The sequence below is a fragment of the Orycteropus afer genome, unplaced genomic scaffold (assembly GCF_000298275.1).
Source record: "Orycteropus afer afer isolate SDZICR_OR568_19922 unplaced genomic scaffold, OryAfe1.0 scaffold00834, whole genome shotgun sequence".
NCBI lineage: Eukaryota > Metazoa > Chordata > Mammalia > Tubulidentata > Orycteropodidae > Orycteropus > Orycteropus afer.
This window is the reverse complement of record NW_006922421.1, coordinates 572083-585990: the sequence shown is the minus strand read 5'-3', so window position 1 is coordinate 585990 and position 13908 is coordinate 572083. Positions and strand designations below refer to the sequence as shown.

Below are 13908 nucleotides of genomic sequence, written 5' to 3'. Positions count from 1 at the left end.
ACCCATCGTTGCATCTAGATAGCAGCTTGCTAGCTTTTAAGATCCCAGTCACTACTTGCCAAAGTAGGAGGTGGAACAATGTTTTGTATAGTGTGTTATGCCAATTGAGCTTGGTGTCCCCTGCAACTATGGTCCCAAGCCCGCAGGTTCAACTACTCGGTCCTGAGAGCCCTTTCTTGACTCACCTGACCCCTCACCCAATGCAGCAGGGTTGTACAGGTCACTGGGTTTTGGGTCAGGGTCTTAGCAACACCTTCCCTCCCTGCTTTTCTTCTCTGACATTTCGTGATTTGTTCTTGCAATTTCCTCCTCCAGTTATTCCTTTTAATGAAATAGTAGAACCTCTCGTTGTGAGAGTAGGGGTCACCCATACATGTCCTGCTCTGATAGATTCTAGGCATTGTCTGTTTGTGGGTCATGGCTTAAAGCAGTATCTGTAGACTCCCTTACCATTTGGAGGTGGCTGACACTTTTCCTCTGGATCCTCCTTTGCTCTGTACGTCACCATGTGACACCTCCCACTCTACCCCTTACCCCCTCATTTCAGCAGTGGTACTTCCAGGCTCCTGCCTAGGCTCTAGGCTCACAGCACTGCTGCACCTCAGCACACTGAAGAAGCCCTGGCTCATTTCACTTATGGAGGTTATCTGTGCCAGGTTTCTAGTTAATGTCTCTATTTTAAGATGGGTCAGTAATTTTTCAGAAAGACAAGGGGAAGAGGGCACTTGAGTAGTTTCTCCTTGTTCCCCCTTACGAGACCATTGAGGGAGTGGCCTGGGCTGACACCACTTGTCAGGGGGCCCGTGTCCGAAGCTCTAGGCTCCTGACAGCAGCCTAAAGGGGAACCCAAGGATATTGGTAGTCCTTTCAAATTGATGAGGGGCTATTTTCAACAAGGATAAAAAGGGATTCTTTTATTTTAAATGATTTTATATAGGACCTCTTGATGTCAGGGAGCTACCAGGTAGGGGCTATTTCCTGGTCTTTGGGAATGGAGCAGACCAGCACCCACTTTGTGCAATACTTGGGGTGGCATGGCTATGCTATCTCCTGCCTGTCTTTCTGCTGTGTTTTGGGGGCACCTGGAGGATACTGAACATGTAACAGATGCAAAGCCATGTATGATGAAGCAGATACGTGTCTTGGTCTAGTGATAATTTTGTTGGGAACTGGAAATTACCTTCCCTGCTTTCCATCTTTCCACACTACCCATTCTTATCAAGTTGGTTCTGACTCCCAGAAGGGGAGAAAAATACAAAACATAGGCCAGTAGAGGTAGGGGGAAACTTGGATTCCTCTGACATTGTTAGAAACATTTTGAGAGAGAGTTAAATAATAGTAAATGATATGATGCATATTCTAATAATAATAACAATAGAGATTAAGAGCATAAACCTTAGAGCTAGACTGTACACACACATACACACACTGCCATGGAGTCGATTCTGACTCATAGTGACCCTATAGGACAGAGTAAAAGTGCCCCATCGGGTTTCCAAGGCTGTAAATCTCACACACACCGCCAACCTTTTTGGCTAGCAGCTGAGTGCTTTAACCACTGTGCCACCAGGGCTTCTTCGAGCTAGACTGCCCAGATTCAAACCCCAATTCTACCACTTACTATCTGTGTGATTTTAGGCCAGTTCCATAATGGTTTTCTACCTCAATTTCCTCATCTATTAAAAAGAATAACAATAATGGCATCATTCTCACAGGGTTGTTGTGTAGGTAGGTGTCAGCAGCAACAGTAACAGTATTTTCACTTTCAGTGTTCCGGGATTTTGCCACACTTGAGGAATTCATTTCAATCCTGGCTCTCCAACTTTATCAGGCAGCAGTCACCTGGAGGGCTGGTTAAAACACAGGTGGCTGGGCTCTACCCCCAGAATTTCTGGTTTAGAGGGTGTGGAGTGGGTACCAGAATTTGTGTTTCTAGGTTACACTGATGCTGCTGGTCATAGGACCATCCTTTGAGAACCTCTGATATGACTTGTAACCAAAACCTAAAACCAAACCCAGTGCCGTGGAGTGGATTCCCACTAAGGGAGGCACCCATGTATGACAGAGTATAACTGCTCCGCAGTTTTCTTGGCTATAATCTTCATGAAAACACATCTCCAGGCCCTGTTACCCCAAGGTGCTGCTGGCTGGGTTCAAACTGATGACCTTTAGGTTGTGTAGTTGAGCGCAAACTGTTCATGCCACCCAGGGACCTTGAGGAGGACATAGTTTGTTTCTGCTTTTGTGTTGTGACAGAGCACCTGAAGCAACAGCAGGCCTTACCCATCGTGTTGGGTGAGAACACAGCGAGTGACCCGGACAGCCCTATCAATGGTATGCCAACTATGCACATCTCCTTCCCCACATAGGGTCCCTGTACGATTAAGTGATTTGGCATATCAAAATGCCTGGCATACATTTGAGGTCCATCCCTTCCCCACCCAGATTCCCTGGGGCTCTAACCATGGAAGCATCCAACAAATGAGAACAAGTTGGTCCCCAAAGCAAATTGGTGCAATTGGTTTTCAGGGTCTCTTACCTCCTCTTTTATGTGCCCTTTCTTTCCTCTGTTTCCTCCTCGCTCTCTCCTAAGCCTTGGCACAGGCAAGGTTTCCTGTAGCCTCACCTGGCACGAGAGAGCTCCCAAGACCCCAGAAGCAGCTGCTGTGAACACAGGCACCCCACAGACTGCCACCTGGCCCCTTGCTCTTGTGGGGAGGGAACTAGTGCATTGCATGCCCTAGCCTTCCCTTCCCTTCCATGACTGGCCTTCCCTTTTGGCACTGCATTACAAGGCAGGCTTTCCAAAAGGTTTTTTTTTTTTTTTTCCTAATAAAACTAATTCTTTCATCTGTTTTTAGATCAAAGGCAGTTAGAAGAACAAGACACTGACAGTAAAAAAGAAGAAGATAACAGTATACTTTGGACCAAAGAAATTCAGGATCTCGGAGAAGACACAGAGAGGTAACAGAAAAAGCTGGTCTTTTGAAAGGATTTTAATTATTAGTTTGTATGAGTTATTTTCTAAGATTGGTAAATTAAAAAGGGTAAGAAAAACTAAAAATAGTTCCTATTCCTAAAAGGTAGTTTTGTTTTGTTTTTATTTCATCTTGTGAGATAAACACAGGTTTCAACCTCTTTCAAAACATTTCAGTCAGAGGGCTTAGAGGAGAATTTTTGGATTAAATAAAAGAGTGGGAGCAATCACTCTTTTATTATTATTATATAATAATAATAATAATATATAATTATATTATATAAATATAATAATAATATATAATTACTAATATAATAATTATTATTATCATGAATATTATTATTGTGGTGAAAACATACACATTTGCCAACATAACAACTTCCCCATTTACAGCTCAGGGACATTGATGACATTTTCCATGTTGTGCCACCATTATTGCTATCCTTTTCCAAAATGTTCTACCACCATTAGCATAAACTCAACAGACAATTCAGTCTTAAAACACAAGGATGCTTCAAGAAACTCGATTCCATCTCTGATTTGGAGCTCTCCTTTTGCCCGTGTTCTAAGATAAACCACTTTACCTTGCCTCCTTTGCCTCTTGCCATCTGCCTTGTCCAAAACTGTCATTCAGGGCCAGAACTGCGGTGAGGTGAGGGAGACAGCCTCCTGGGGCACAAAATTTAAGGGTGCCAAAAAACTCAACATAAATAATATATTTTTAAAGTGTTTTATTGTTATTTTGGAGAAAATTTACATAGCAAATTAGATTCTTTCTTAACAATTTCTGTACATACTATTCAAGGAGCTGTGGTGGTACACTGGTTAAGACAGTCAGCTGCTAACCTAATGATTGGCAGTTTGAACCCACCAGTCGCTCTGCAGGAGAAAGATGAGGAAGTCTGTTTCTACAAAGGTTTACAGCCTTGGAAACCCTGTGGGGCAGTTGGAATCAACCCAGTGGCAAGGGGTTTGGTTTTTGGTTATTATTCAAGGACATTGGTTACACTTTTCACAATGTGTCAGCATTCTCATTATTTCCATTATGGTTCTGTTTCCATTAATCTAGCTTCCTTGTCCCCTATTACCTTCTCATTTTTGGTCTGGGGTAAGTATTAACTGTTAGGTCTCATTTAGATGATTATTTATAGGAACACCATACTCACGGGTGATATTATTTATTTTATAAGCCACTCTGTCTTTTGGCTGATAGGTAACCTCCAGGAGTGGTTTGAATTCCAAGTTTAAGGGATTTCCCAGGGTGAGAGTCTTAGGGCTTCCTCTAGTCTCTTTCAGTCCAGTAAGTCTGGCTTTTTTTTTTTTTTTTTTAGGAATTTGAGTTTTGTTCTACATTTTTCCCCATTCTATCTGGAACCATTTATGTGTCCTTGGTCAGAATGGTCAGTAATGATAGCCAGGCACCATCTGGTTCTTCTGATCTCAAGGTAGATGAGGCTGTGGTTTGTGTACACTGTTAGTTACAAACTAGTTTCTTCTTTGAGTCTTTGGTTTCCTTCTTTCTCTTTTGCTCCAGATGTGTAGAGATCAGTAGTTGTACCTTAGATGGCCATTCACAAGCCTTTAGACCCCAGATGCTACTCACCAAACTAGGATGTAGAACATTATCTTGATGAGCTATGTTATGCCAGTTGAACAAGTTGTCCCCGTGAAACTATGGTCTTAAGCCCTCAAACCCAGTAACCCAATCCCATGAGGTATTTGGTTATATCTAAGAAGTATCCCGGGAGCTCTGGTGACATAGTGAATAAGACATTTGACTTCTAACCAGAAGGGTGGCAATTCAAACCCACCAGCCACTCCTCAGAAGGAAGGTTGGGCAATCTACTTCTGTAATGATCATCGTTGTTGTCATGTGCCGTCGAGTCGGACCTGACTCATAGCGACCCCTCCTTGGGTTCCCAAGGCAGTATCACTATGGAAGTAGATTGCCCCATCTTCCTTCTGAGGAGTGGCTGGTGGGTTTGAACCGCCAGCCTTCTGGTTGGTAGTCAAGTGCCTTAGCCACTATGCTACCAGAGCTCCGTAACGATACTGCCTTGGAAACCCAAGGAGGTGTCGCTGTGAGTCAGATCCGACTCAATGGCAGTGCGTTTGGTTTGGTTTGGTTAGGAATTATCCCTAACTGTGCCCCACCAAGTGCCTCTTGTGGCATACTGCCTGTTCTGGTTACCCAGTGCCTCTCTGGCAAGAAATATACCACAAATGGGATGGCCTTAACAAACAGAAATTTATTCTTACAATTTGGAGGCTTTAAGTACAAATTCTAAGTGCCAAGCTCTAGGGGCGGGGTGAAAGTCCCTCATCCTTGGGCTTCAGCTCTGCCTTCAGCTCCCAGCCCAGTGAAGCTAAAGCTGCTGGCTGCTGAGGCTGCCAAGCCCAAGGTCGACAAGTAAAAAAGCACAGTCCCGATGTTACCAAACCACACGGCAGGCCATTAACTCAAGTCCATTGTAAGTCCCTAGGTCAGCAGGCTGCTGAACAACAACATGGCTACATGCAGGGTCCAAGCGTGCCGTAAGCTAGAGCCCATTTCAAAGGCTTCTCCTTATATACTGGAAGCATTCCACATCCCAAAGTCAGCTACTCAGCTGCTTGTGGTAGATCCCACCATGGAGCTGAATGCCAGTCTCATCATGGGGAATAACTGCCACCAGCTGCCCAGCCACTCAGCCAGGTCCAGCCAACTTGACACACAAACATAACTACCACAGTGCCTAAGGTATTCAACTGCTACCCAGAAGCCTGGTGGTTCAAACCCACCGGCCACTCCTCAGAAGGAAGGTTGGGCAATCTATTTCCATAGTGATACCGCCTCAGAAACCCAAGGAGGAGTTGCTATGAGTCGGATCCAACTCAACGGCTGTTTGGTATTTTTTGGTTAGTAGTCCATTGTGTGTATGTATCACAGTTTGTTTATCCATTCATCTGTTGATGGGCAGTTAGGTTGTTTCCATCATTTTGCTATTGTGAATAATGCTATGATGAACATGGGTGTGCATATATTTGTTTGTGTCAGTAGTTTTAGTTCTCTAGAGTATATACCTAGGAGTGGGATTGCTGGATCATAGGATATTTCTATTTCTGGCTTTTTGAGGAAGTACCATACTATTTTTCATAGTGGCTGAGCCAATTTACAATCATATAAGCAGTGGAACAGGGTTCTAGTCTTTCCACAACCCTGCCAGCATTTGTAGTTTTGATTTTTTGATCAGTGCCATTTTTGCAGAGGTGAGAAGATAAATAATATTTTAATGCAATATTTTTTTTAAATCAAAATTAATGCAAAAAAAATTACTTTGTGGGTAAAATGTCTAAAATTTAAAGCACGATAGGATCTGACCTTGTTCTTACACCACTTGCCACACCCTAATTCCAGCCCTGTGGATCTTTGGAGAGCCATGCACAATGCTTTCAGCTGCAAATGACAGAAAACCTCACCATTGGGCTTCAGTGAGCTTGTCTGACATCATAGAGGCTCAGAGGTTGGCAGGGCATGGCTGGTTTGGCAGCTCAATGATGCCACCAGGGACTCAGGCTCTTTTGATCATCCTACTCTGCCACATGTAGCATGTTGGCTTTTGTCCTCAGGCTTGTCACCTCCTGCCTGCAAGATGGCTGCTGTCTACACCCCAGGCAGAGAGAAGGGGATGGGACAAGAGAGTATGGTAGCTGATTGCCCCTTTTTATCCAGACTTGAGTTTTCAGCTTTCCAACTGCTATCAAAGAGGAAGGCAATGGAGAAAAGTGTTATGAGTAACTTTTGGGTCGTTTAATCCAGTGCCTGTCATACTCTTCAAGGGCTAAATTATTCTATATAAGGAAGGAGAAGAGAGGAAGGTCAGGGAAGTAGAAGAGGTGACAAGCCTTTGACCTGAGAGGAAAGTGGGGAGAGGGCTTTTTGGGGAGACAAAGAGGCAAAGGGAGAGAGAAGATGAATATTTTTAAAGACGTTTCAGGAAACTTTTTTCTGTGATGTGTGATATAACTCCATTCCTTCCATCCCCAAAAAAGACCTTCAATTATGCTTCTTTGTCAAGGGAGAGTGAATATGACTTTTGTCTCAATTCTCTTCCCTTGTCCTTGGACAGAGCTCACTCTACTCTTGATGAGGACCTGGAAAGATGGCTTCAGCTACCTAAGGAGAGCAAGGGACTCCAGGACTTCCCAGAAGGCGCTGAAAGGTTTTGTTTCCCAGTGGGGGAATCCTTTTCTTCTTTGCAGGAAGCAGGGCTGGGTTTTTTGTTGGTTTCTTTGGGATTTTGTTTTTAATATCCAGACTCTTTGGAGAATGAGTGTCTCGTGATAGCCTTACATTGACTTTTCTAAGCCAGCACTGACTCCATCTGTCTCCACTCTTGTACTTTCCCCTCTTCCTCCAGACACCCACAGTGCTTAGGATGTTGATTAGCAGATTGACATCAGTATAGAATGAGGCCTCTAGGATTTCTGTACCTTTGCCCAGCCACCTTCAACATTTTCATCAGTCATTTGAATTAAATCAGAAAAGGCAGGCTCATCAAATTTTTAGAGAACACAGATCTAGGTACAAATGCTAGTATGATGGGTGATAGACTCGGATTCAAAATGGTCCAGGTGACAGGTGGAAATATTAGATTTCTCTGAAAGGTGAAGGGGGAGCATTTAGATCCAAAAAGCATAGAATGTGGGAGACATGACCTTATTAGGACATTTTTTTTTCAGAAGCTCCTGCTCACTGTAACTTCATTGAGGGCAGGAAATATGTCTTATTTTTTATGACCGATACTTAGCATGCATCTGGAGACGTGGTAGGAATTCAAGAAATGCTTCTTGGAGGATGCATGGACAGTGACTCTGAGCCTTGATTTTGATGCCATCGTTAAAAAGGTCCAAACTAAACCCACTGCCATCGAATTAATTCTAACTCATAGTGACCTTGTAGGGCAGGATGGAACTGCCTAGAGTTTCAGGCTGTAAATCTGCTCAGAAGCAGACTACCTCATCTTTCTCCCATGGAGCTGTTGGTGAACTGCCAACCTTTAACCACTGCCCCACTAGAGCTCCTTCTAAAAGGTCAGTGCAGCATTAATGCTGAATAAACAGGCATGTACTGTCCAGATCAAGGTAATCATCTCATGCTGAATGCTTAGATGACTTCTAGGATACAGTGTGAGGGTCCATTCTGCATCACATTTTAAAAAGGATGCCATCAAACAGAAGAGGGTGGCTACAGTCAGAAGTCTGGGAGCCGTGTCCTATCAGAACAGCTGAAGGAGCCAGGGAGGCTAATCTGAAGAAGAACAGATGGAGTGGAGAATTTGATATCTGCCTTTAAATACCTGAAATACTGTATTGTAAAGGGGAAGAGTCAGCTTACTCTCTTCTGCTCCAGAGATCAAAGCTAGTGATAAGAAGCTGCAGAGTAATAGATTTTTATGCAGTCGGTGCATAAACTTTCTAATAGCAATTGCTATCTGACAGTGGAACCAGCTACCTTTACACTTTAACAACACCTGCACCCTCTCAAGCAGAGGCCAGGTGACTCTCTAGTCTCAGGCATTGGGCTGGAGGTAGGAGAAGGTAACTCTAGAGCTATGATTCTATCAATGATAGGAAGTTATGAGGAAAGAAAATTCTTTTCTACCCTAGCTGGATTTATTTTATCTCATTTTAATACTATGTTATGAATATCCACCAAATGAAAACAGAAGAGAGGTCTCTGAACAGAACTGGTTTGGTTCATCCAGCACTTGTTGAACACAGAACAGTGAGCCAAGCCTGGAGCTGGGAGCTGGAGGTGTGAAGAATAATAAGACGTCCCTGCCCTTAAGGAGCTGATCATTAGCTGAATGGGGGAGATAGTTTTTGCTTGATAGTCTGATAAATGTGATCTTAAATTGTGAGATACTTAAATTATTCAGATACTTCGCTCAGAGTTACAGGAAATAAAGATAAGGCAATAAAATAAATAGTGGTTGTAAAAAAGGATGCTAATTACAACATAACTAAATTTATTTTTCCTTTGAGGCAAGATAGCCTAGTGGTTGAGAGCAGACTTACTGGGTTCAGATCCCAGCCCTAAGACTTACTTGGTATATAATTTAACGTCTCTATATCTCAGTTTCTACGTCATTTGATGGGGATAGTAGTGGTAACTACAGAATATGGTGGTCATGAGAATTAAATGAGTTAATTTACATAAAAGCCCGGGAAGCAGTGCCTGGCCCGTAGAGAACACTCCATTAGTGCTACCTATTACCATGTTATCTCTGGGAGGAGTCCTGTTCCCCAGGCCTTTACACACAAAATTTGATGCCCCAAATTTTTGTCATTGAAGGGAGACAGATACTAAAAGTCCAAAAGTTGATGAAAAGAAAGAAAAAGGGGAAGGAAGCATAACACCAGAGAAAAGGAAATCGGAGAGCTTCGTAGAGACTTCTGAAGAAGGTATGAATGAGCAATTGTTTATGATATAATATGTGTACAGTACTGGGACTATGGTGAGCATCAGTGTTATTTAGACATGTCTTCCAGATGCTATATATATCCCAGCTCCTTTGAAAATTTCTTTTTCCTTGTAGTTCAGATTTTCTGTTAATTGCCAATTATATCCCCATCACAAAACAGTAATAACATCCAATTCTATTTCTAAAGCAAGCCTGCAGCCTGTCTCATTATCATTTTCTTGCACATTGTTTGGAAAGATGTTTTAATTGTCTGGACACTTCAAAAAAGTTCTAAATTTAGTTCACCCAGAGGCTGCATAATCCAATAAGAAATCATATATTATGGAATTTCAGTGGAATCTACAAGTAATATGAAAGTTATAAATTAACCTTAATTATAAAACAGTTTTAATAGAGCTTTAAGGCTTCTTCTATGCCATTCACAAATGACTCCCTTCTGTATTTAAGTGCCTCCTACTCACAAAGTTAGAGACAGTAACTCTTTCAGATCCCCTGATATCCCTTTTCATCCTTTCCATAGTCTGTTCTCATTCCCTTCCCTTTTCTGCCCTTCTTTGTCCTCCACGAGCCTGACCCTCCTAGACTGCATCTCCTGGGCTTCTTGGCCACCTGGCTTTCTATTGGTCAGTGGGACTGATGGACAGGAGACAGATTGGGGTATTCCTTTCCCTTCCTCTTGACTTCAGCACAGCCTCTATAAAGTAGCCCATCGTTTCCAGTTCCTGTGTTCACTGGTCCCTAACTTGTTCCTTCCCCTTGTCCTTTCAGCCATGTAAGTGATATGGCTTCCTACTGCTGCCAGTCACTGGGTGCCTTGCCATCCATGCTTTCTCCTTTAGCCCTAACTACACCTCTGTAAGTAACCACTTACTTTGGGGTCTTTATTTGAACCATCTGGGGACACATTCTGTTTCCTCTCAGGTCCTGACTGGCACAGGACCCAGAATGTATGAGCATTTTAGCTAATCTTGAATTCACTGAGAAAATAATGGGTTTTTTGGTTTTTGTTATTTTTCTTTTATATAGTTAGTTTTGCTACAGTTAGTTTGGTATAGTTAATTAAAATATAAGGTGAAATTAATGCCATCTTTACTGATTAAATTAGTGGTAGAGTCAGCACAAGAATGTTTTTATTTTATTTTTTTAAGATCAGACAAAAAGAATGCAATATTTATTGAGAACATGTTATGATTAAACATTTGAGAATTAATTCAGTCTTTTTTTACATTGTGATTTGGGTGAAAGTTTACAGAGCAAATTCATTTGCCATACAGTATTTCATATACATTTTGTTTCATGATATTGACTGCAATTCCCCACAACATAACAGCTATCTTCCCACTTCCTCCCTGTAGTTACCTCTTCTTCCCTGTGTCCTTCCCTCCCATGCACTCCCACCTTTGAGCTGTCTCCCTGTGCAAACACTGCCCTTCTGTTCTCCCACAATTCATCACTTCAAGGAGTGGATCTACCTGATGTAAATGTTCACCCCATATGCCTGTCTGTTGTTTGGCCCCAGGAGTGAGTTCAGTTCCAGGCCTGAACTAGAGGCCATAGTCTCGGGAGTCTCATCAGTCTATCAGACCAGTGAATCTGGTCTTTTTTTTATGATTTTGAGTTTTGTTCCACATTATTCTTTCACTCTCTCCAGGATCTCCTGCACTGATCCCTGGCTGAGTGGTTGACAGTGGTAGCCAGGCACCTTCTAGTTCTTCTGGTCTCATGTCATATAGGCTGAGGATCACATGATCCACTAGTCCCTTGGACTAATTGTTTCCATGTGTCTTTGGGTTTTGTCATTCTTCTTTGGTCTGAATGAGGAGAGACCCACTGTTGCATCTAGATGGCTGCTTGCAAGCTTTTAAGATCCCAGTCACTACTCACCAAAGTAAGATATAGAACATTATTTTTGTGTAGTATATTATGCCAATTGAACTTGATGTCCCCTGTGACCATGGTCCTGAGCCAACAGGTCCATCTGCTCACTCCCTCAGGGTGGTTGGCTGTGGCTAAGAAGTTATCATAACTTTGCTCCTTGTTAGCTCTATTATATACATGGACATTCATTATAGCACATACAAATATGTATGTAGAAATATCAACAATAACTGTTTTGGCAGAGAGAGTACAAAGATTCTATCAGTTGCTTTTGTGAATTCGTGTCATTAATCTCCATCATGTTCTATATGATCATGAGACATTAATGGACATTAGTGTGTTTGTTCGAGTGCCTGGGGCAGGCCAGGAAGTGAGCCCCGGGCATGGCAGGCAGTGTTGGAGTGATGGGGGAGGAAGTAAGTGGAGTGGTTTGGAACAACTAAGAGAGACTAGCTTGTCTGTCATTTTGTCTGTGGTGGCTTGCATGTTGCTATGAGGCTGGAGGCTATGCCTCCAGTGTTTCAAATGCCATCAGGGTTACTCATGGTGGACAGGTTTCAGTAGAGCTTCCAGACTAAAACAGACTTGGAAGAAGGAAGGGGCCATACACTTTTCAAAGAATTGGCCAATGAAAATCTTACTAATACCAGTGAAACACTGTGTGATTTATTACTGGAAAACTTTATGAATAGCCCTGAAACATTGTCCAATACAATGCCGGAGGATGAGCCCCTTGGGTCAGAGGGCACTCAGAATGACGGAGAAAGAGCTGCCTCCTCATAGTAGAGCTGACCTTAATGATGTGGATAGAGTAGAGCTTTCAGGACCTCCATTTGCTGATGTGCCGTGATTCAAAGTGAGAAGAAACAGCTGCCAATATCCAGTTGTGGAGAAACAGTCTACCCTAAAATGATACAACTTCTGAATACTGGCATTCTTTGACCTTGAAAGTAATCAAATTTTTTTTCTTCCTCCTCTATTTCATCAAGATGAACTAAAACCTTGCTTTTGGAAGCAACTGGGTTGGTCTGAACCATCCAGGTAATGAGATATCAGATGTTTACAGGTCAAAGTTCATTATTTATAGACAATATGACCAGACTTTAAACATTTATCAGCACCTAAATAAATACTGGGAGCTCTGGTAGTGTAGTGGCTAAGGCACTTGACTGCTAACCAGAAGGCTGGTGGTTCAAACCCACCAGCCACTCCTCGGAAGGAAGATGGGGCAATCTACTTCCTTAGTGATACTGCCTCGGAAACCCAAGGAGGGGTCGCTATGAGTTGGGTCTGACTCATTGGCACATAACAACAACAACAAATAAATATTAATGACAAAAATTTTAATTCAGACAAGGTTCCTCAGTTTAAACATGTTTAATGTTTTAATCTTTATAATTAATTAAAAGGAGCTCTGGTGGCACAGTAGTGAAGGCATTCAGCTGCTAACCAATAGGTCGGCGGTTTGAACCCACCAGCCACTCTGCGGGAGAAAGATGAGGCAGTCTGTTTCTGTAAAGATTTACAGCCTTGGAAACTGGATGGGGGCAGTTCTACTCTGTCCTATAGGGTCTCTATTAGTCAGAATCAACAGTGGATTTTTTTTTTTTTTTGTTATTAGTTAATTAAAATATAAGGTAAAATCAATGCCAACTTAACTGATTAAACAAGTGGGAGAGTCAACACAAGAACTGTTTCAGCAGAGAAAGCGCAAAAGATTCTATCAATTGCTGTGCATTTTGTATTTCCCTAATATGCTAGTTGATCAGAATCTCCCGATTATAAAAACCAAAATCTTTTTCCTTTGAATTCAGTTGAACAGAAAGAGAGGGTGTTGTGTCATTAAAAAGCATACACACCAACTTAAAACTCTCTTTTTTGTTCTTTAAAAAACATGCACGCAGGATAATTGTGCTGGAGCAGAGTGACTTGGCAGACTGACCAGAACTGGATGGCGAATGGACTCCTGGCCTGAGGTTGAGGGTCCAGGTTGTGAGCTCCCTTGTTCTTCCGTCTGCTCCAGTCCCCGCAGGGCGACAGTTCAGTAACTCACACTTGGTTCAGCTGCCACAGTAGACTGAAGGGTTTGGCCTTGTCTGTTTGTTTGTCCTGCCATATTTCTGAAAAATTATTACAAAAATTTCTCATTGTATCCAGAATCCAGAATGGCTTTTGGTTTTGTTGATATAGATTTGAGGAAATGTTCAACTTCTGTTATATAATAAAGTGTTTACTTTTCATACCAATTAGGTTTCAGCTGTGTAAGATGTCATTTCTGTGTTTGAGTTATTGGAAGGGAGGGCAAGGAAAACTGTCACCCAACAAGTCTTCAATTTCTGTTATAAAGTTTAACCAGCAGGCAACTGCGGCTGCCACCCATCATACAAATGGGTACCACTTGCCCATGTTTTGTGACAGAAATACTGCCCCTCTTACTGGCTGGGATTGCCATATTCTCATTCCAGTTAGAGTTAGTTTACACAATAAAAGTACAGATATGAATACAATTACAAGAAACTTTGAACTCCTTAAAGAAACATCATCTCTGTGTATGTTGGATTGTACATCTCACATCATTAGTGTTTT

At 42.3% G+C, this 13908-nt stretch overlaps 1 protein-coding gene across 1 annotated transcript in view; it reads left to right on the top strand.

The window, feature by feature from the left end:
* Window positions 1-13263, top strand: part of TEX14 (testis expressed 14, intercellular bridge forming factor) — a 98995-nt gene extending 85732 nt beyond the window's left edge. The window contains exons 27-32 of the mRNA XM_042783296.1: window positions 2257-2334; window positions 2862-2964; window positions 7087-7179; window positions 9315-9424; window positions 12312-12363; window positions 13227-13263. Of these exons, the coding sequence (XP_042639230.1) occupies window positions 2257-2334; window positions 2862-2964; window positions 7087-7179; window positions 9315-9424; window positions 12312-12363; window positions 13227-13263 (473 nt within the window). The remainder of the gene's footprint in view (window positions 1-2256; window positions 2335-2861; window positions 2965-7086; window positions 7180-9314; window positions 9425-12311; window positions 12364-13226) is intronic.
* The last annotated feature ends 645 nt before the right edge of the window (window positions 13264-13908 follow it).